This window comes from Furipterus horrens, unplaced genomic scaffold, assembly GCF_987537825.1.
Source record: "Furipterus horrens unplaced genomic scaffold, mFurHor1.1.pri manual_scaffold_8, whole genome shotgun sequence".
NCBI lineage: Eukaryota > Metazoa > Chordata > Mammalia > Chiroptera > Furipteridae > Furipterus > Furipterus horrens.
The window spans coordinates 95,442,512-95,466,241 of NW_028327178.1; the positions used below are offsets into that span (position 1 = coordinate 95,442,512).

General features: G+C 41.3%; 1 protein-coding gene across 1 annotated transcript in view; it reads left to right on the plus strand.

Moving 5' to 3' along the window:
- The first annotated feature begins 230 nt into the window (after positions 1–230).
- DHX35 (DEAH-box helicase 35) overlaps positions 231–23,730 on the plus strand; it is a 63,556-nt gene continuing 40,056 nt past the window's right edge. Inside the window, exons 1-8 of the mRNA XM_090286404.1 lie at positions 231–384; positions 6,218–6,351; positions 10,074–10,166; positions 11,256–11,333; positions 16,916–17,020; positions 18,806–18,867; positions 19,476–19,545; positions 21,906–21,965. Coding sequence (XP_090142530.1) covers positions 327–384; positions 6,218–6,351; positions 10,074–10,166; positions 11,256–11,333; positions 16,916–17,020; positions 18,806–18,867; positions 19,476–19,545; positions 21,906–21,965 — 660 coding nt within the window. The 5' untranslated portion in view covers positions 231–326. The remainder of the gene's footprint in view (positions 385–6,217; positions 6,352–10,073; positions 10,167–11,255; positions 11,334–16,915; positions 17,021–18,805; positions 18,868–19,475; positions 19,546–21,905; positions 21,966–23,730) is intronic.

A 23,730-nucleotide genomic window follows, 5' to 3' on the forward strand; every position in this document is an offset into this window, starting at 1 on the left:
GCAGACCTTTCCCAAAACATGCCCTTCTGAAGCGACCGTCCCCCACCAAAGCCACGCCACGCTCCTACCCAAGGCTACTTGGAACCCTGACGCACCGAGCCGAAGCGCCCTCTCCTCGGGTATGGTGGGTGGGTCACGTGGGCCTGGAGACGGGGCCGGTCCGCTCCGTGTGGACAAGCTGTAGGCCACGTGGTGCAGAGGGGGCGGTTCCTCGGGGGGCGTGGCCGCAGGGAACCACCGAGCCCAGGCTCCTCGCGGGCCACGCCCCCCCCGCTCCTACCGGGGACTCGCGCGCGACGGAGGGGTGGAGAGGAGGAGTCTTCCCCATGACCTTTCACCCCAGCATGGCTGCGCCCATGGGACCGGTGAAGTTCTGGCGACCGGGTAAGGCTTTTAGCGGAATGCCGGGTAGATGCGGCCGACTGACTTTGGTCTTGGCATGGCTGCCTGCGTCCTGGGGCCTGCGGACCTGTTCGCAGGCCTGACCTCAGCGGGCTAGCCACAGCCATCTCGATGCTGGTCGGCTCTGCGACTCCGGCGCCCACAGTGGTCCAGATGGATTTGGAGTCCGCTCCCTATCTGGGCAGAAATTCTCTGTGTGACCTTATTCGAGTCCGTCAGCCTCCCTGGGCCTCGGTTTTCCTCACTCCTGATGCCTGTCTTGCCCAATCCGCGAGATGGGGGAACGCTAATGCACCCACGCGAGTCCTGATCCCGCCCTGGGACTACCGTGGAACCGGACCCCGCGATACTGCTCAGGGTTTAGGAGTTGAAGCTAAGGAGTCAGGCTGCTTGGGTTCGAGTTTTCCGCTCTGCCAGTAGTAGCAGAGCGCCTCTGGGCAAATCACGTAACTTACCCTTCTGAACCTTAGCCTCCTCAGCGGTTAAACGGGCGGAATAATAACGTTTATCCCGTGAGCTTGAATAATTAGCACGACGAGTTATATGACGTAAAGTGCTCATAAAAAGGGAAAGTGTCTTATTTTGTTTTAGGGTAATTCTTGTCCACTCCGACTGTCTACTAAAAAGTGAACTTCTTCGTATTGGCTGCCACGCACTTCCCCTTTTGCAGGCTGACACGAATCTCAGTCCCAAAATGCTTTGCTTGTTTTGTTTTAATTTTCTCTATCAGGATTTTATTGAATGTGTACATGTGAGCCCCTGCTAGATGCGTTACGCCCCCCACCCCCGCTTCCATCAGTTTTCTCCTGAAAAACAAGCTTTGCCCCCGCTCTCCCCACTGCTTGCACCTCTGGAAGTCTGGATATGCAAAGTATATTGCAGCAAAAATGAAATGAGACAGAGAAGGTAAAACAAAGGAAGCTTTAAAAGGGTATTTTAGAGTGGGTCCCTGAAATTCTGACCATGCAGATACGTGATGTGGTAGAGAAACTCATGAAAGGGATGTGCTAATTCTTTTTAAAAATCTGTAGTTTGTCACTTCACAATTTTATGATTCAGCATTTCAAGTTATCAGCCAATTATCCGTCCTGAATTTTATTTGCAGCCAAAACTAAGTTCTCATTAGGTAACAAGGTACCCTCTGTTTATTCAAGACTTTAATAATAGGTCAAAGTGTTAAGTACAATAAAGGCCTGAATGAATGGTTGAAGACCAAACCAGTATATTATTTTAGTTAAAGAACATGGGATTACTCTACTAAGAGTTTTATTCCATTATTTATTTTATTCATTGAGGGTATACTTATGGAACACCAAATCTTGTGGTCAGGAGACAAATACAGAAGACCAGGGCTCTACTTTGCTCTCAAGGTTTATTCTCTTTCAATTATGCTATGAACAGGCTACCCCTTAGAAGGGATTTTAAAACAAGGCAGAAAAAGGTGATAAGGAAAATGGGCTCTTGAGTCAGGCAGTAGAGTCCTTCCTTGACTACCACTTATTAGGTGACTTGGCAGAGTCACTTAAGTGCTGGAAGTCTCAGTCACCTCATCTATAAATTGGACATAACACCTACCCAAAGGATTGTTTTGAAGATTGAATGGGAGTACATGGACAGCTGTTAGCACTAGACCCTTATTGACTATTATAATTATATTGAAGTATAGAGGAGAGGGAAAGATTGAATGCGTGGACAAGAAATACTTCACAAAGCTAGTGATATTTTTTTAAAAAGATAGTGATATTTTTGAAGTGGCCACTGAAACACTAAGATTTTGTTCCATAGAGGTAGGATAACGAAGCTCGAGGCAAAGAGTGCAACATGAACAAAGGCAAGGTGGGAGGCGTGCCTCAGGAATGGCCAAAAAAACCAAAATAATTGAGTAATGTGATGGTGTTAGGTGGTGGGGTATACAGGATGGGACAAAGTAGGTTTATAGTTTTTCATATGGAAAATAATACAATAGTAATAATAATACAAGAATAAACTGCTTTGCATACTTGCAACTGTAAACCTACTTTCTCCCCACCCTGTATTTTGGGGTTTAGCAGGAAGTGACGGTCTCATGAGAGGTCTCATGGCAAGTTAAGCAATTTGCACTTCTTTGCTTTTAGCAAGGGATGATCAGGTTTATTTTAGAAAGATAACATTGGCAGTGCTGTGCAGAATGGTTGGGGGAGGAAATTAAAGTCAGGGACAACCTTAAGAGAAGGTACCACTAAAATTGAGGAAGGATATGGAAAGTCTTGATTTTGGCCTGGGAGCAGTAAGGAGGGACCTTATTGGAGGGACATTTCAGAGGCAGATGCACCAGAAGGTAAAGTCAGTAATGACTCAGATTTCTGGGTTAGGTGACTGCCCAGGTAAGTGGTTCTCAAATTTTGCTGTGTAGTTGAATCACTTGGGAAGCTTAAATATCCTGCTGTTCTGTCATACCCTATGGCAATAAGTCAGAAGTCTGGAGAGCTAGGAACCAAGTATTGGTGTTTTTAAAAAGATCCCCCTGCTGATTCCAGCAGGTATCAAAATGTGGGAACCTCTTGTCTAGGTGAATTGTTGTCATTAGTTGAGGTGAGAATGGATTTAGAACGCACTTACTGGTCCCTAAGTTTGTGCTAGTTACTTTTACTTGCATCGTTGTGTTAAAACGGTCACAATATCTCTATGATGGTGGTATCACTCTCATTTTACAGATGAAGAAACTGAAGCTCAAGGTATGAAAGTAGGATGTGGGAAATACATGCTGAAGGTCAAGTAAGTGGTTGAGGCTAGATATAAGGCTAGGTGTTGGAATCACGAACATATCCTGTAGGCTGGGAGTTGCAAGCTCAGGTAGCTACAGGGCCTTCCAGACAATCTAAATAAGTGAAGCTGTTGGTTGGAAGTAATGGGGAGTAGGGGGACTGTGGCATACTAGAATGTGCGTGTACTGATATACACATGAGCTTGCGTATGCCGTCTCAAGCAGGAAGTTGTGGTTAGTTCTATCTAATGATTATTGTATGGACTCAGAGTTGCCAGATGTTTTTTTAAGTCTAATATCCAAATTTGAATGGGAAATTTTTACATGTTTTAAATGAACTCTTTCAACACCTTAACCAAGGCATTTGGAGGGACCTTGAGTAACTAGTTTGTGATCTCTACCAGTCTGTAATGTCTCTCTTAAGAGCTTTGTATGGGCTGCCTAAGATTTCTTTAGAAAAGTTTGACTAGCACAAGTGGATGAGGAGGGCCTGCCCATTTTTCTTCACTTACTCAACTATATAATGATTGCTGACAATATGCCTGGCAAAGACTATAGCAATAGCTTTGGAGATTTTTTTGACCTGACCTACAGTAAAGAATATATCGTGCTGTGATCTAGCATGTGTACACACACGCTCCCCTGAAAAACGTTGTACAGAAGCAGTATTGCTTCCTGGGACACACTCTGATAGTTTTCATTCTATTTCTATTTCATTACTTAAAAATGCCGACCCTGGCTGGTTTGGCTTAGTGGATTGAGCGTCGGCCTGTGAGCTAAGTGTCGCTGGTTCGATCTTCCAGTCAGGGCACATCAGAGAAGGAAAACTCTGACTCCAAAAAACCTCCGCTGCCTTGCGGCATACCTCTTCAGGGGAAAGGCTAAGGGAGTAAACCCCGACAGAAAATCCGGAGCCAGAGTCCCTAAGGCGGTTCGATGTTGTAGTCAACACCGGCAACTCCTGCGGCGCACCTGAAACCAAGCTGTATTGACTCCGTCTTTCCCTTGGACCCTTCAGCTGCGAAGAGAGGGGGGGTCTGCTGCATGGGCAACAGCAGACCCTCCATATCACCCCGCCCAGGCTCTGTAGCTTCAGCTTCACTGGAGAGGACACTCCAGCGTCATCGCAAGATGTCGATTCAACACGGGAGGAGACAGATACCGTGTCACTCCCGAGTCGGACTGCACAGCCATTCTCGGTGGTGCAGATAGACTCTTAAGAAGCTACACCATCGTCTCTCGAGACGGACGGCTGCCGATGACCGATGATGACTTAAAAATGCTGGTCATGATCCTCTACATTAATTTCATAACTGACTAATGGGTCACCACGTAAACTGAAAAACTGTGTGAGAGGGAATGCTGGATTGAGGGGGTTGCTGTTATCAGCCTTTCCTTTTCAAAAGATTTTATTTGTTTTAGAGAGAGGTGAAGGTAGTAGAAAGAGAGGGAAAGAAACACAGATGAGAGAAACATCCATTGGTTGTCTCTTGTACCTGCCCAGACCAGGGACTGAACCCACAACCCAGGCATGTGCCCTGACCAGGAATCGAACTTGCAACCTTTTTTCACTTTGTGGGATGACGTCCAACTGAGCCACACTAGTCACAGCCATTTATTACATTGTCAAAGGGCTCTGGGACTCCCCAAAATGTAAACCTAAGTCACTGGGATAAATATTCTTGTCATAAAGGCCCTGTACTTTTGTGTGCCACCACAGACTCTGAGTTCAGAAGAGCTGTGAGATAATCGTTTTGGGTAATTACCCCTTTAGCACCCCCAAAAGAAGGCTGTGCGGCATGTGTTTGAACTTCTCGAGAGGGTTTTTATTGCTGCGCAGTGGCACCCTGCCCCAGTGCTGAACGGCTCTAACTGGTGAGCTGAGTTCTGAACCCTGTGTCATTTACTTATCACTCTTGCCCCTGTCCTAGGGCTCCACAAACAAACGCATGAAAAGCTATGGAAATGATCATAAAAATGCTTCTCCTAAGTCATTTTCAGGCTAAAAATCGATGGTACTTCGAACAATTTTTCATGATAGGATGGATATGGCTTCCCTGTTCTTCACCCTCCTGAGCACCAGGTTGTCATTGTTCTTACCAAGAAGCTGTTGTGGAATATGTTGTGGTTTAATCTGCTCAGCACAGTGGTTTCTTAGAACAGCGCTTCCCATGCAGCCACTCCAATTCTGTGATTAAATGGGACTGCCACCTTTTGCATCCCATTCCACTGGCCATAGCCGACTGCATCGGGCTGGGCACTGGGCCTGTGCTGGGAGAAGAAGGGCCTCCCCCACCCTCAGACAGCACATACCTGGGACTCCCAGTCCCCCCTGTACCGGATCTTTAATTTTCTCTGTAGCGCTCACTGCCAGTTCACGCACTGAGCTATGTTCTATCGGGAGGAAGAGTAGAGGCAGCAGGTAAGCTGCGTGAAGGAAGGACCTGCCTCCACAGTGTTCATGTGGAGTCTCGTGCACTTCCAGCCCTGTTGGGTGAATGAATGAATGATGGGTGGAGGACTCGTGGGCCCTAGCTGTGGCACGGTCAGCAGCCTTGACTTCAGCTCCTGTAGAGAAGCCACCCTGAGGGACAGAGAGGAACTTGTCGAGAGGAGCAGAGATGAGAGGAGAAAACCCAGGCAGCATTTGAGTCCCTGGTTCCTCCCAGCCCTGAACTTGCTGAAAGCCTACAATAATAGGACCCAGCGTTTGCCTCAGTTAATTAATTGGGTTTCTGTCACTTTTATTAAGGGTTAGGTAATAATACAGACATGGAGACCAGAACTGAAAACGTTATCTTCTGTAATACACGGTTGTGTGTGGTCAGTTTGGATCCCACAGGGACTCTATCTCCCCTTTGTTCTTGAAACTGAAGCCTACAGAGAATATTTTTGTATTTTTATAGGTATTGTACTTTTTAGAGCCTTTCCTGAAGTTAAAGTTTAATATCTCTTAGTAGCTTGAGCTCAAATGCATTGCTTCTGTTGTATAGCTTCATCTTTGAATTTGTAACTTTTGCACATGCTTCTGTTCACTGTATCAGAGAATCTGAAGAAAATTTCTTGTTACAGGTACAGAGGGACCAGGTGTCAGTATCTCTGAAGAGAGACAAAGTGTAGCGGAAAACTCTGCAACAACGGTTGTTTACAACCCTTACGCGGCCCTTTCTATAGAGCAGCAGAGGCAGAAGCTGCCAGTGTTCAAGGTACATTGAATACGCCTATTCTGCCTGTCGGCCCGAAGCCATCTGCAAGCGCTTTATACTTGGCACTGAAGCGAATAGGGTCCTTTGACTCTTAACGATTCTTTAGAACACAGAGAGCTCGAGACATCCTTATCTGAAGGGATTACCTTTTCAAAATATGCGTTTTAGTTAACCATATAAATCTTCAAAGTCCTTAAGATTTTTTTTCAGTTAGATCTTTCGTATTGAACACTGTAAGAAATGAAATGATGTTCCTTTTTCCCCTCTTTGTTTTGAATTATGGACAAGTTCAGACATACAGAAAAACAGAATTTGGCCCAGTGAACTTCTATGTATCCAGTTTCAACAAATTGTCAATGTATGGCCAATGTTGGCTCTCATTTTAAAGTTGTATTTCTTTAAACAAGATTAATTGGGAATATGAGGTGGTTTCTGCTGAGGAGGTTCACTCCCACTGAGATAGTGCTGGGATTTTGGTGTGTTTTATTATGTACCATGTGCACATCCAGACACTGGATTTCATTAGTCTCGTGAAATGGACACACCTCTTGTCATCTCACAAGAGACCGAAGTGTAAACTAGAATTCAGGATCTGTTTGTTTACAGGTAGTTCGGTACAGATGGACCCAATCCACGGACACACTTCCTCCCTGTGCCAAGTCCACATGGGAAGCCAAATTGTAATCAGGAAGTGAGCTCAGAACCAAAGGCAATTTAGATATAACTGAAGGATATTTGTTTTTTATATAGCCCCTGATGAAGGGTGATGATCTGTCCCTTGTCCCTGCCTGACACTGTGCCTCTGGAATGGCCTGAGTAGGTGTGGCCAACAGCGCCCCTGTCTCTTTCCTGGGTAGAGCTGGGTGAAAGCTGCCAAGTTCTTACACTCAGGGTGTCCCATTGGCTAGACGGCTAATAATTCCTCTCTTGTTAATATGTTCTTTTTCCAAATGGATATTAAATGGCAGCCTTATTAATTTAGCCAGGTGGCTTTCATTAGAGTTTTATGTGGCCCCAAACATTTTAGTCACTCACATACTGACAGTCTCTGGGTTTCTTTCTCAGGTGATTAACCTCATCCATTACATGTGAACATAAACCAGCTTGACCCTCAGGAGATGAGCTTACAGGTTCACTGTTACTTTCTCACCATCGAGGGACACAGTTTGAGCTGTGATGAAGTGTCTAGACTTCAGAGTTCAAACCTAAGCTTCATCATTTGTGTGCTGTGTGACCTTGCTTTACCATCTGAGCTTCTGTTTTCTTATCTATAATATGGGATTAATAATACCTCCCTCAAAGGTGGTTATGAGGACCAGATGAGGTAATTCACGTAGAGTGTTTAGCAAGATACTGGACATGTAGAAAACGTTCCAGTACAAGGAAAATTATCATTTACCAAGTGTTTAATTTTGACTCTTTCTTGACTGGTCCTTATTGTCCAATTATAAGGTAGGATAAATGAGACCACAGTGAAAAGAAAGAGTAACCAAGAAGTTAACATACATCGATGAAATTAAAATGGTGAGGAGAGGGGTGTAAGTTACTGATAAGAAGCAAAGCAGAGTTTAAGGATAGTTAAGATCTCTCATGATGTTAAAGATAAATGTAGGAGATATATTCATTCACCAGTCCCTCCCCCGTTAAAACTAAAAGTAAAAGTAGCTTTAAAAAGAAGTTGAGGCTTTTGCTTCCCCTTGGGCTGGACTTGCTCAGGGGTGGGGGGAGTGGTCTGCCTGCAGTGCTGGGGATGGGTCAGCACTGGGACCCAGTCGGCTGCTCCCCCAGTTCTCCCCTCAAGGCCACCATGCCAGACTCTCCCCAGGCGTCTCTAGTCCTCTCTGCCTTCCCTCTGCTTGAGCCCAGGAAGCTTGCCAGTCTCTTGGGAGTTTGGATCTGGGCAGGCTGTGACTGCTTCTATGAACATACTGCAGCAGAACTAACTGAAGCCACAGGATTTCTGAGAGCCAAGGGCTGGCTATTGGTGAGGAAAATCTTCAGCTGGTGAAGAAGGGAATGATAAAGAGCATTTACAATCTCAGGACAAACAACATCAGTGGAAATGATTGTATATATTCCTTGTTAAGTTTCTTCTTGGCATTCTTTGTCCGGGGCCTGCACTTTGCATGGGAAGTGCCAATCTAGGTTGACAGGAGAAAAGTGAAACCATTGTTCCACATCCTACTTAAAAAGAGAACACTGCTTCAAAGAGGCGAGCACCATCACCTGACGAAAATAAAACAAATAATCAGTTAAAAAAAAAATAAGTTGAAACTGAAGCATCAGTAAATCTAAAGCTCATCCCCTTTTCCCAATGCCATTGCAGGTGGCCTCCCCCTGGGCTGCCTTCCACAGCCTGGTGTTCTCGTTTGGGCCCTGGACACCGCCCTCACACTCGGCCTCCTTGAGGCTCATGCTGGTCCTCCTCCCGCCTCCCTGATTTCCCTGCCTGTGCCTGTCAGTGGGACTGTCGTTTTCCCGGTCTCCAAACTGAATCAGAAACCCTGAGGGTACGGCTAGGAATCTTCGTTTTTAACAAGTATCCTAAGAGATTTTCACACTAGGATTTGAGAACTACATAATTAGATCCTAAGTAATGTCAAATTAAAAACCTATAACAGCCATTATGTTATTTAACCAGTTAGACAATACCCTAGTTCTCCTGGTCTTCACCAGACACACCGCTGCTCTGGAATCAGATGAGCTGAGCAGTGATCAGAGTGGGAGAATTAGGCAGTTGTTTTTTTTAAACTTCATTCCAAAGCAGGTATTTATTGGAAGACTTCCATGACCTCCCAGACCATCAGGTGTGTCTGTAATCTAATGTGGGTACCAAGGTACATTCTGAAGCTAGGTAGATAGGATGTTGGAATTATCTGTGACATTTCAGTGGCCAAATCTGCTCACACTGCACAGGTAAAGGAAAGCTTAGTTAAAATATAGATGTCACCTGTGGGTGCTTTGTTGTGAATTTCGATTTAGAGATAGTGGTGAAAGCATATTCTTTTCTGATTTTTTAATGAGTTAATCAGTGAAAACAATTTAATTAGGCAAGACGTGCTTGTTCAAAATGTAAAGCTCTCCTTCACACCCCTGCTCCCCAGCCACCTGTTCCCCTCCCTGGAAACTGTGCCGTTACCAGCTTCTTTTCCCCACAGATAGCTTATGCATAAGCAGCCCTGTTGTATTTCCCCTTTAAAACACAGTACTAGTGCATTATTCACACCGCTCTGCACCTTGCTTTCTTCTCTCAACATATCTTGTTGACCATTTCATATCAATATGAATGGACATTTGTTCTTTTTTAATGAGTGCATATGATTCCATTATTGGAGTGTCTCCTAACTGATTTAACCAATCTCCTATTGGTGAACAGTTAGGCTGTTGGAGGTTTTGGTCATTATGTACAGTGCTGCAGTGACTCTACTTGTATATATGTCTTTGTTCACATGCATTTGTATGTCTGTAGTATAACTTCTTATAATTGAATATCTTGAATCAAAGGGTGTGTGCATTATATATTTTGATAAGTTATTATAGTTAATTAGAATCGTATCAGCTTATACTGACACCAGCAGTACCTAAGAGTTGGAAGTATATTTTGATAGTTCTTTTAAAAATTTACTTTCCTTTGGCAAACGGCTCATAATGTTTTAATGTCTCTGTTTAGGTCTTTTGAGAAAATGTATGGCTATTTACAATGTATGGTTCTATATTTTCAGCTTAGGAATCATATATTATACCTGATAGAGAACTATCAGACAGTGGTGATAGTTGGAGAAACAGGATGTGGGAAAAGCACACAGATTCCACAAGTGAGTATGTATTTAAATCTGTCTTTGCACTTGGATTTGATTGGAAGGGTTTTTGTAATGAGAACTTTCTTTACTATTATTTGCATTTTTAGTCTTCTCTCAGAGAGGAAGTATTCAACCCAACTAGATATTTTTATTGAACTTTTGGGGCTTATAATTCTTTCATTAGTACTGAAGTAACAGTCTTTGATTTATATTAATTCCAAAATAATAATTGAATAGCCATATTCTGAAAGCAACATTGGGGACTGAGTCAAAGAGTTGTAATGCATAGTTTTTGTCCTCAAATAAGTATAGTTGAAGAGGAGGAGTAAAATGAATTATTGCTATAGTTGAAAATCAAAATTGACTATTAAAGAATTACAGAGGGACACAGGAGAAGGGTCATGTTAAATTACTGAGAGATGATCAGTTAGAGAATAATAATAAGAACTAATCATAAGTGCTACATAAAATGATCACTTTAAATAATTATTTAATACTGTTATCTATTTTGGACTTAAAAAATGCATATAATCAAATAACTACATAACAGATATATATAGCAAATAAGTACATAAATAAATCAGATAAATATAATCAAATTTTACACATATTGATATAATTCATGGCATACATATATGTATATAAAATCTAATTATTTCTATTTTATCTCCTAAAACTTTTTGTATGGTTGATATTTATCTTGAGCTGTTTCTATGTGTACTTTAGAAGTCTTTGTTCTGCGGCTTCAGCACTGTTTTTTGTTTTTTCCCCCTCCACCCTCAGCACTGTTCTGAGTGATTCATGGACAGGTGTTATTCCTTGAAGCAGCTGTAGTACCTGGACATTTTGTAAGACTGGGGAATCAGAATGTTGGATTTGGCTTGGTTCTGATTATCAGCTCTGATGTGAACATAAACAAACTACCTAACATTTCCAAACCTCAGAACCCTCATTTGCAAAATAATTTCCAAAACATCTGTTGGGACAAGGACCATCTGTTATTTCTTTTCTCAGTGATTTTAACACAATATAGAGTGACCTTGGGGGAGATCGTTTCTGGAGAAGTGGTGTCATATGTATACTTAGGTGTGACTTTACTTGTAGTACCTTGCAGAGGCTGGCTGGACGGCTGAAGGAAGAGTTGTAGGAGTGACCCAGCCTCGGAGAGTGGCTGCTGTTACAGTGAGTTTCTGTTTTTTTTTTTTTATTTTTTTGTATTGCAAAGACTCCATCTGTGTCTTCTATTTCAGTGACTTATTTTTTTTCTTATTTCTTAAAAGCCCCAAATGAATATGACATTGCTCCTTAAGAATTTAATTCTTCATTTTAAGAACTATGACCTGCTTATTTTTATAAAGTTGATCCCTGCACATTATGAATTTTTTAAGTAGTAATAAAGTACAAAGGAAGTTAAAACAAAATAAAAAAAAAAAAAAAAACAACAAATCTCAATGTCCAGGAAAAACATTGTGAAAATTGGTGAACCTCATTCCAAGGTTCTCTTATATTCACCTAAAGAAGAATGGTTTGCTGGATGGTTAGAAATAATTTTATAAAAATGGGAGCATAGCCATATATTTGCTTTTGTTGGATTTAACAGAAGAGGAAACTGAAGTGAAATAGGAGTAGTTATACTGAACTTGGGATAAATATTTGTTTACCACGGAAGAATTCATTAAATCTTGAAAACAGCAACAAAAATAGATTAGAAAAAGCTTTAGGATGTTATTTATTTTTGAAACTATGTTACAGGTAGTTTCCTGTTATAAGAGTAAATTAGCACACTTATGTTTTCCATCTTTCCCCCCTCCATTTGTTTTAGATGCAGTGCTATAATTTTTATTTCAAGATTTATAAATATATTCTTTTCTGTAATCATAACTCCCACAAGTCTTGAATTCTAGGTTAGTTTTAATGTTCATCACTCATTATTTCCTTTTTTTTTTTTTTTGCCAACCTTGAATTGTCCATTTTGCTTTACTTCTTGATTAACTGAATTTTATATACCTGAGAATGTTTGATTGTGTTCCTTGTTGATATAAAATTCTTGATTCCACTCTTCTCCCCTGGAAGCTGTGCAGATGTTGCTAGCCTGACTTTTGGCATGGAGGATCACTGTACAGAAGTCTCAGGTCCAGCAGGGTTTTTTCTCCCCTACTGTCCTGGCTTGCTTTTTCTGCTTGAATGTTTCTACGATTGTGTTTGCACTGGGATATGTCTTGATGCTGATTGCCGTCTCAAATATGAAAGAACTTCTGTTCTTTTGGTTCAAATCTCTTTATTTTTTTCTTCTCTTATACCTTGGCACGTTTTTCGTTCCATTTATTTTATTGTTGTTCCATTACAAGTGTCCCAGTTTCTCCCCATGCCCTGTTGCTCTCCACTGCCCGCCCCCACCACACCTCCCCTCCCACAGTCAGTCCCCGCCCTGTTACCCATGAGCTTTTTTCTAAGAGTATCAATTAAGTGCCTATTAACTCTCCTTTGTTTATTTTTTAGTATTTATCACCATCTCTGGAATCATGTGCTCTTTTCTACTTTGTTTTGTGAGATTTCTTTAAGCCTGTCCACATGTTCATGATTGTTTTTAGTCAAATTTATTCTATTTTGGTTCCCTTATATTGCCACCTGGGTCTCATGATTTATTTCTTTGAATTTTTTTTCTTAATAGTTATGGAAGTGAATATTTAGAATGGGAGGAGATACTATAATACTAAATTATAATTTTTAAAAGCAGATAATGCCACATTTTTTTAATTGAGAAAAATAACAGTGTTTTAATTAATTAACTGCATTTTACATTTCTGTAAACTTTTTTTTAATGTAATTTTTGGCTGCTTTTCCATTGATCACCTCTTCACATGACAATGATTTGCTATTATTTTCCTACAGAGAGTTGAGCAATATTTTAGTGTTACTCCAGAATGGTTGTTCAGATTTGCTTTTTATTTTCAACTCGGTGGAAATGTTCCTTTAATTTTGTAATGGCTATTTATAGCATTGTATAAATTTTAGGGATTCTCAAATTTGGGACAAGACTTTCTAGTGTCTTTCATGTCTTCAGACTGGCTTCTGATCTGTACATTTGAGACCTTGTTTCTCTTTGATTCTTTTACTTTGCATCTGTTTCTCAACTTGTTTTTAGCTTAAGCTTGTGATTTCTTTGAAACTGGATTTCTTTGGCTGTATTCTGCTTCTGTGTTTTGGAGGGAGTTTCCTTTTAAACTGCTTTTTTGCTTGTGTTCTTTTCTTTTTTCTTCGTTGACTTTAATACAGTGGGTTTGTGTTAGCACTTTTAATGGCTGCAGAGTTGAGAGATTGTACTGGTCTGGACAGTGAACAGCCTCTCACCAAATCTCTTATCCTCCTTTGCTGGGTGGATGAAGATGCAGATCTGGTGGTACACTCCATAATGATTGAAAAAGTCTGTAATGACTCAGAATAAAAATCTCTGGGCTCTCTGATTTGGGATTAGCTGCTTACTCCTGATTGCCTGTCTTCTCCCTCAGCTCCCCCTCCCTGTGATTCTTTGCTGTCAGAGTGGGTCCCCCATTGAGACATTTCCCTGTGTCATCAGAGCCTGAACACACTATCACCTAGGTCTTCCTGATATACGGATTGTCAGCCCTGCCTGTTAAAGGGGTAACACTTTTCATTAAGGGAGCCAGCAGCCTGCTCTGGCTGAGAGGAGGCTGGGGCTTTTCTTCTGGGTTCAGACCTCACAGTATTTGGCAGCTGTCCTTCCTAATTCATCGTTTGGGCTCCTGGTTGTTTCCTTCTTTCATGGAGGATGGAAGTTTTGGTTGATAATATGTTTTACTACTTTTGTTGTTTTAAATCAGCTCTGAGAGAGGGCCATCTTTACCTGGACAAGAAATTAATTTATTTCCTTGAGTTATTTTTGCTGTTTACTGAGTTTTAATTATTGTGTAATCTTTTTTTCCCACAGTTCATTTTCTCATTGTCTTCAAGTTAGAAAATATTGATAAATATGTTCCGAGTCCTGAGTATGTGTAAAAATGGAGATGACAGTTTGGAAACTACTCAACCTTTGCATCACAAGAGATGAGTCAGTTACTTAAATTTTTCCTATTTGTGGTTTGGAATCCCGTCTCTTAAATCAGTTTGCATTTTAGTTCCAAATCTATAGCCATGGATAATTTCCATTAAACCATATGCTTTCTCTGTAAATAACCTAAAGTATATAAGTTAACTGTGTAATATTAATAGAACTGCCCAGTTTGAAATACTGCATCTCAAAAGAACTTTGTGTGCAAACTGAAATCTGAGAACAATCTTGGAGCCTACGAACAGATTGCATAAGCAATTGCTCTATCTCTGTGAGAGGCAGTTACTGTTAGCATGCTCGTTGAGCTCGGATGGCCTGGGTTTGGCTTCAAGGCCAGGCCCTGCCTTGCGCTGTGATTCTGGACAAGCTCTAGCCTGTCTTATTTCATTTTCTTTCTTTGTAAAAAGGAGGGTGTCTTGCCCACCGCATGGGCTGTGTACATATTTAATGAGATACAGTTTGTGAAAGTTTGGGACACAGTACTTGCAGGTAGTAGGTGCTTAGTGATTAGGTTTCCTTTTTTCTTTCTTTTTCTTTTTTCTTTTGTTTTTACCTCCCTTTTCTTATATTTGTTTCTATCAAAAAAGATAATATTTATAATTAGTCCAGTTGATGAGGTTATTGAGAGTAGAACTTAATAGAGGTAAAAATCTTTTAAAAGGCCAATAGATTATGACCTTGCAAGTATGAAGTGATGCAATCATAAATAAACTTAAAAAAAGAGTTTGAAAGTCAAATACATACTTCTTATAGCATGTATTATATGTATATATAGTGAAATAATAGGACTAAATAGATTTGGCTTCTCTCTTATAGACCCATAAAATGGTTATATTTTTATGGAGAGGGTTGGTTCATTTATACTCATTCTTATTTCTATGCACATATTCTCCGTTTGTACCAATTTCTGAGGTTTATTGTATAATGTTATCTCGTGTCGAAATGGAAACAGTAACAGTAACAATAACAAAACTGTCCTGGTGAAGGACTGGTTATTGGGAAATATGACCTGCAGTGGTAGGGCAGTGTGGGATGGATTTCTGGTTTCATTAGATGTTTTGAAAGACTGTGTGGTGTAGACCAGCTGCTGGATGATTGATCTGTTTTGGCCTACCAGAGCTGTAATTTCAAGTCGTCAGGCAGAGCCACTTCTGATCCTCGTGTGCTCTTCAGTTTCTTAAATACTAATGGCCGGATAACCCCTGGTGTGCTTCGCTTGGGGAGCTGCATGCAGGGGAACTCTGGGCTCCTGAGCCTGAGGCTGCTGTGGCCCAGTGGCTGGAGCAGTAACCTCTGCTGCGGACACCTCCTGTGACTGCCCACATTCCAAACCCAGGACTCAGGGACTGCGTGGGCAGTTGCCTCACGTTGGGTGGGTGTGCCAGGTCCCCAGGAAACCCCCGTAGTATTGCTTCCTTTTGATTCTTTTCAGAAATTTATAAAGCTAATGTTACACTCTTTATTTTATTTTAAACTAAATTATAAGCTTATTGCTCTTCCATGTTTGTATTTATTTATTCATTATTTCAAATACCTTCTATTAATGAGTTAATAACCTTTGACTATCCTTGGGAAGGTAGGGAATCTTGCTGTTGGACTTTCTCCTGTTTCTCACACTTACTTTTTATTTGTCATATATTGGTGGGTGAAAAGTCAACCAAATTATGGTCTTCATAATACATTATGCATTTTGTTTTGTAGTTTTACTTTATTATGTTAACTTGGAACCTTGGTTAATCTTCTCATCGGCTCATCTGCCGTTTGTTATTTTTAATCTGCATTCTCGTCTTTATTTCATCTTTTAATGGTTTTGGTAGCTGGGATACTGGAGCACATTGTTTTAAATTACCTTGCTCTGGAAACATTATTCTTTTGCCTCCAAAGAGAAAATGAATTTATCCTGGTATTGCATTTGCTCTTTCCGGTCCTGCTTTCATGGTCCAGGGGCCAGTGGAAGGTGCTTTATTTCAAGGCATAAAGACATGAAAATTTGTGCCCAGTTGGTGTACCAGAGAAGGCTTTAGGAACAAAGTGAATCTTGTCATTTCTTCTGCTTTCCTTTTTGCTTTGGCAACCAGGAAATCTAGAGCTGAATTTGTAGCTCAGCTTAAGTAACTTTGGCATATCTATGTGTTAAAAATTTTCTCATTGGCCTGGATCTTTTGGATTTCATCTGTCATTTCTTTGATCCTGATCTGTAATATCTTTATGAGATTCAATTTGTATTGCATATATTCTTGTAAGTTGCCTCAAGTTGATTCTAGAATGAGGTGAGATTATATAAAATTAATAAATTACAAAGGTTATCACATTTGTTCTCTAATACCTGTCCCTTTTCTTTTCATTTTCCATTGTGTTCACATGCTATGTAAAAACAGCTGACCTTTAGCCCTGACTGGTATAGCTCAGTTGGCTGAGCGTCAGCTCGCAAAGCGAAGATTCGCTGGTTCAGTTCCCAGTCAGGGCACATGCCTGGGTTGCAGGCCATGTCCCTGGTTGGGGCATGTGCGGGAGGCAGCTGATCAATGTTTCTCTCCCATCAATGTTTCTCTCCCTTTCTTTTTGCCTCCTTTCCCCTCTCTATAAACGTAAATAAATAAAATATTTAGAATAAGTGACCTTTAGGTTTTCTGTAGTTGTGCTCTGTGGAGTAATTTCTATGTCTCTATTTTTAGCATGATCTTTCTTCCCAAAGGTTGCAGGGAGAGTCGCTGATGAGAGGGGGGCCGTGCTGGGCCATGAGGTGGGCTACTGCATCCGCTTTGATGACTGCACTGACCCGTTGACCACCAGAATTAAGGTGAGGTGCTCAAGCTGCTTTTCCTGTTGTAAAGAGGGAAGAGGATTATTTGGGGGGAGTTAAAAACATGCAGCTAATTTACTGCTGATGAGACAGCGATACCATGGCCGTCAGGGACTGCAGTCTGCTGGGAGGTGCAGAGCCTTGAACCTTAGCCCGGAAAGGACCTTGAAAGTAAGGTTAAGGCCTTGGTTCTGCAGATGAAGAGGCAGAGGGCCTGGCAGGTTGAATGGTCTGCCTAATATTATGTGCCTGTCAGTGATGAAACCAGCCCTCAAAGCTGTCCTTTCTTATGTGTGTTTTATTGTTTTTCCACTGATCCACATACCTGTTAAAATATAGAAGCTTGTCTATACTATAAAAGGCCTAAAAACAGAGGCAAGGTAGTATAAATTGATGAAGTTTAGAGTTTAGTCTTACTAGTTAGAGCTTCCTAATTTTACTTGATAATGGCTTTTACCTGTGTGTTCCTTGATATACAGGCTCATATTAAAATAATTAGTATAAATAATAATTAGCATACAGTCAACCCAACAGAGTATCTGCTGGGTACCACTATGCAGTAATCAAAGTCTAATCAAATAGTACTCTAAAACCATGAATGAAAATACTCTGATGAAATGAAAATTGATTATAAAAGTTTCAGTTAACCATTCAATTTGCAATAGAGGATAATTGGAAATAATCAGATGAGCTAACTGAACAGTGTAATTTTCAGTGGATTTTATAACCAAATGATTGTTTTAAATCTTCCATGAAAAGCTTTTGTATTCCATTTGGTCATAATTTCAAGGCACTTATTTCTTGACTGGTGGGTTGTCATTGGTTCTCAGTGTCACTCCAAGGTGTTTACATAGCCTCCAGTACCAGTTCCAAGGAAAATATTATGGGAATGCATCTTGCTTTTATAAACAAAAAGCAAAAACACTAAGAGACAACATGTAGGGGAGATGTTTAGCCTTGTAAATACTCAACTGTTTTTGGGTAAGAGTAACAATATCTAATACTTGCTGCATATTTCCAAAGCATTTTATAAACACTTATTAATCCTAAAAGATAATAGTTGACATTCATGAATCCTATATACTGGGTCCTGTGCTAAATATGTCACATGTACTATGTTACTTAATTCTCACAACAACCCTTTGAGGTAGATGCTTTTATCATTTCCATTTTACAAATGAGAAATCGGGCTCAGAGAGGGTAAGTAACTTGCCAGTGTTCACACAGCTAGTAAGAGGTAGAGCCAAGATCTGAACTCCCAGCAGTGTGACACCATAGCCCATGTTCTTAACCACAGCCCCTTCTAGTCTCCCTAAAATGGTATCAGTTGAAGTTGGAGTTAATTACCTCAAGGGCTGCAAGTCCATAGTTTTTGGGGCATTTTAAGGACAGTTATCTCATACCCATGGCATTCCCTTGGGCAGGGACAGGTTTATCTTTACTGCCTGTTCAGCAATACCTGTGCAGCCGGCCCAGAGGAAAGGAGGCCTAGCCGTCGTTCAGATAGGAAGTGCAGATGAAATTCAGCTGGAAGAATTTCGGACTCCAATTGGAGATCTTGTGTTTGAAGCTGAGGACCCCATGTTTGAAGTCTTGTTTGTGAGCAGTTCCATTGCTTGATAACTTAAAATGTTGGGGCATTTCCTTATTGTCTTTGTTGGAATTGTCTTGTATACATGCTAGTGGAGAGGTTGTTTAGTTGCACTTGACCTGTTTAGGAAAAATTATTAATATACATTATAGATGAATTATTTCTAAAATTTTTATGTTTTTGTTTTTTAGTTTCTCACTGATGGAATGTTGGTCAGGGAAATGATGGTTGATCCTTTGTTAACAAAATATAGGTAAATGTCTTTTTCTTATGATAACTTTTCTAACGTTTCACAAGTACACAAGTAGATTAAAAAGCAGTTGTGTTAGTAGCTGGGGTTCACATCCGTGTTCAGCTGCCCTAAAGCTTTTGTCCCTACTGTGGTTGTTCATACCCTTGATGTTTTCCTCAGAACGTCTGTTGACTTGTTTTTATCTTGCCTCTGACATCCCAGGATTGCTGGTGACTGGAGAGTCGCAGCACAGAACTAGGCAGCATTTGCTGAATGCAATAGTGAGAGTCCAGCCTAGGTATGTGTCCTGACTGGGAATCGAACCTGCAGCCTTTTGGTGCCCAAGATGATGCTCCAACCAACTGAGCCACCCAGCCAGGGCATGGGTGGTAAAACTCTTTAAAGAGAGCAATAAATCCACCATTTTCTTCACTGGGATATGTTAATGTCACCACTTTTATTAGCTTAAGAGTTACCTCCCTGTCAGAGAGTTACTTGGCTTTATTTTGATACAAGGTGATTGCATGGGGGCTAAATACCCAGATGTCCCTTTCATGATCTGGATGGGATTGTGAGGGGTTGGGGGGAGTTGTCTGGATGCTCACAGAGCTCTTCCTTCTGATTCTCAGTGCCATCATGCTGGACGAAGCTCACGAGAGGACTTTGTATACAGACATTGCCATTGGCTTGCTGAAAAAGGTGTGACTTCACTGCCAGACATCTGTTTTTCTGTTTCTGTTTTGTTTTGTTGCCTGTTTAGGAAAATGAAGGAAAATTTTTTAAGTCATCATCCATGATCCTAATCTTACTCATTAAGAGAAAACCACTGGTGCAATGTTGGTATGTTTTCTTCTCTTCTTTTTTCAGTATTCCTTTGTGTGTGTGTGCGTGCAGCGGTTCTGGCACAGTAGGGATTGGACTGTGTGTGCTATTTGTATCCTGCACATTTCTCTTAACGTTACATCAAGATCATTATTCTGTGTCATTAACTATTCTTTGAAGATGTTACTTTGAATGGCTATATAATCACGTCTCTATCATAAAGTATTTGATTTTTCCCTTATTGGTAGGTCTCCAGATCTGAAATATTTTAAATGTTGCAGTGAGCACCCTTGTAATGAAATTTGGTGCATTCCTGTTTTTTTCTTTAATTTTTTAAACTTCATATTAAAGTTTCAAACATACCCCAGATAAAGAAAAAGTTTAAGAAACCCCACATGCCCACCATCTGGCTTCAGTAATTTTAACTCATGGCCAATCTTGTTTCAACCTTACCTCCATTCTCTCCTTCTGCTTTTATTTTCTTTCTTTGCCCTTCCTTCCTTCCTTCCTTCCTTCCTTCCTTCCTTCCTTCCTTCCTTCCTTCCTTCCTTCTTTCTTTCTTTCTTTCCTTCCTTCTTTCTTTCTTTTCTCTTTGTATTTTCTGATTTTTTTTTTTGGAAAAATTCCCAGTCACAGGAGTCTAGAAAGAAATGGTAGAGCAGAGTGATCAAGAGCATGGACTGTGTGGTCAGACTGCCTGGGTTCAAATTCTGACTGCCGGGTTTACTCATCTCTAAAATGGGGACAATTGAAGTGTCTATGTGCGCTGGTACACTTTCCTATATGGTAGCTCCTATCCACCTTAGATTTAAATTGGCTAAAACAGAATACAATAAGAAAATTCAGTTCCTCAGTCACACTGGCTGTGCCGAATGGCCACTGCATGGGCCGGGACTCTCCAGATTGGAGAGAGTTGTCTCACACAGAGCTGCCCTACATAATAATCTGTTGTGAGGTTTAATTAAGACAGTGTAAAATTCTTAGGATGGCTCCTGGCACAGGATCATAAATAGACTCTGAAGTACCTTTGTGCAAATTAGAAAAAGATGCCCGCACTAGGAGGATGGCCCCACCTAGGTGAGTGGAGAGTGGGCTGGGTTTCTGAGGCCCTAGCCTCCTTAGCCAGGCACCTTCTTTTTTTTTTTAAGATATTATTTATTTACTTTTTAGAGAGAGGGCAAGGGAGAGAGAAAGAGAGGGAGAGAAACATCCATGTGTGAGAGATATATTGATCGGTTGCCTCTTGCATGCCCCCAGCTGGGGACCTGGCCTGCAGCCCAGGCACGTGCCCTGATTGGGAATCAAACCAGCGACCTTTTGGTTTGCAGGCCAGCACTCAATCCACTGAGCCACATGAGCCAGGGCAGCCAGGCACCTTTGTGCAGTGCATACACTACACAGCAGTACTCAGAGACCCTGGAATAGACAGAACTTAGCGTTTATTATTTTATTCCTTGGCTGAAGATTTAGGCTTTGGATGTTTATGAGGGCTTATCCTATATTATGTTCTTAGGAACAATATGATAAAAGAGGGCTTATTTCACTGAATCTTGGCCAAGACTATCAGCCTTGAAAAATAGATCCTTGCCAATGTGATAGGTGAAGAAATAATCTTGTTATTATAAATGTTTATTGTGGTTTATTTCTCATTTCTCCTACGCTTGTTGACCATCTATTTCTTCTGATAACTGTTAATGTCTTTTACCCGTATTTCTGTCTTGGTGTTACCATTTATTGTTTGTTTGTCTTTAAAGTACCTTTTTATACTTTAACTATATACTTGTGGGACAAAAGTACGTTTACAGTTGTTCATATGGAAAATAGTGCAATAATTAATAAATTATAATACAAGAATAAACTATTTCGTGTACAGTACTCCCAACTATAACCCTACTTTTCCCTCATTCTGTACATAGATTCTGACTAGCCAGAGACTCAGGATTTACTTTTAGTAAATTCAGATTCAGTTCTTAAAGCTCCTTTATACTTTATATCCTTTTTTTAGCTATTTATTTTGGAAAGTTTTATATATTTATACAATTAAAAAGAATAGAATGATAAACCCTATTTTTATCTATGATTTTAATAATTATCAACTTGTGGTCAGACTTGTTTCATCTATAAGCTCCCCCACCCCCAGAAAATACACACACTAAATTATTATGATGTAAATTTCAGATACCAAATTTCGTGCATAAATTTTAAAGTCATCAATGTTCATGATGCTTTCTTTCTAGATTCAGAAAAAGCGAGGGGATCTTCGATTGATCGTGGCTTCAGCCACTCTGGATGCAGAGGTAAGAACATTTCCCCCCCTCTCCCTTGCCCCCGTGAGCCCTGGAATCATTGGCCATATCTGTGGAAAGTTACCTCTAGCGAGAGCTCATCTTTGACAGCATGTCCTACCTCCCTTATGGGGCCATCTGATGACCTAGATTCCGTAGGATCAGAGGACACTCCCTTTCAGCCTGGGGGTGGAATTTAACCTGTAATTAATTGAGTTCATAATACCTACTTGTTTTGTTTCTCTACATACTGTGTTTCTCCCCTCACAGGCAGCTTTTTTCTTACTTTTTATTTTTTTTTTTGGTACGAGGCTATATTTCTTGCATTTATTTATGACTATAGTATTTATATTTAGAATTTTTGTACAATTGAATTTTTCCCTGTACGTATTTTCCATTTTAATAACTTTTTTGGCTAAGTTTATATTATTCTCTCTTAACAACTAATATTTTAAATCAAACAGCAGTTCAACTCCACAAATAGTTTTGACTTCTTACTCTGTGTGTGTGTGTGTGTGTGTGTGTGTATAAAATAAGTAGCTGTTTACAGTTCGTTATCAGAGAAGGAAAACTCTGACTCCAAAAAACCTCCGCTGCCTTGCGGCATACCTCTTCAGGGGAAAGGCTAAGGGAGTAAACCCCGACAGAAAATCCGGAGCCGGAGTCCCTAAGGCGGTTTGACGTTGTAGTCAACACTGGCAACTCCTGCGGCGCACCTGAAGCCAAGCTGTATCGACTCCGTCTTTCCCTTGGACCCTTCAGCTGCGAAGAGAGGGGGGGTCTGCTGCATGGGCAACAGCAGACCCTCCATATTACCCTGCCCAGGCTCTGTAGCTTCAGCGTCATCGCAAGATGTCGATTCAACACGGGAGGAGACAGATACCGTGTCACTCCCGAGTCGGACTGCACAGCCATTCTCGGCGGTGCAGATAGACTCTTAAGAAGCTACACCATCGTCTCTCGAGACGGACGGCTGCCGACGACGACGACGACGACGACGACAGTTCGTTATGTCCAAGGTGCTGAGACAGCCAAGGTGGGAGCTCTTAACTGTAGCCAGCTCAAGGGTATCCAGAAGCTTTCACAGGAGGGACATCCAGTTGTGTTTGAAAGGCACACAGAAGTTTGTTGGGTGGGCCGGGGAGGGAAGGGCACACAGTACGGGGTCATGAACCATGGTGCACGGGGCTGGGAGTCAAGTGTAAGGGGGAGTCTTACCTGTGGGGCCCTACACGGGGTGCTCTGCCTCTGACTTCCACTTTCTCCAGTGTTCCTCACACTCCAGCCTCACGTCCCCTTGCAGTTCCTCAGAAAAACTCAAGTGTGCTTCTGCTCTGGGGAGGACCCTCTTTCTAGTCCATTCTTCCCTGAGACGTTCTCATGGCTGCCCCCTCACATTATTCCAGTCTTGGTCAGATACTGTCTTCTCAGTGAGGCCTTTCTCGACCACCGTTGCTGTCTGTCTTCTTACTCTGCTTACTTCTTTCTGTCTAGCGCTTACCACCACGTAACATTATGCACATACCCAAGTGTTTGTTTATTGCGTCTCCCATCATGAAAAGTACGCTCCCCAAAGACTGAGACTTTGTCTTCCTCATTAACTTATCCCTTTTACCTAAAACAGTGTCTGGCATAAAGTGGGCGCCATGGGTTGCATGAATTTTGATTGAATAGGAAACAGTGGGAGGTTAGAGTGGAAAGGTTGGTGGGAGTCAGATGCCGGAAGGCCTTACAAGCCAACCAAAGGAGGAGGAACTCCATCCAGCGCCTGGGTGGG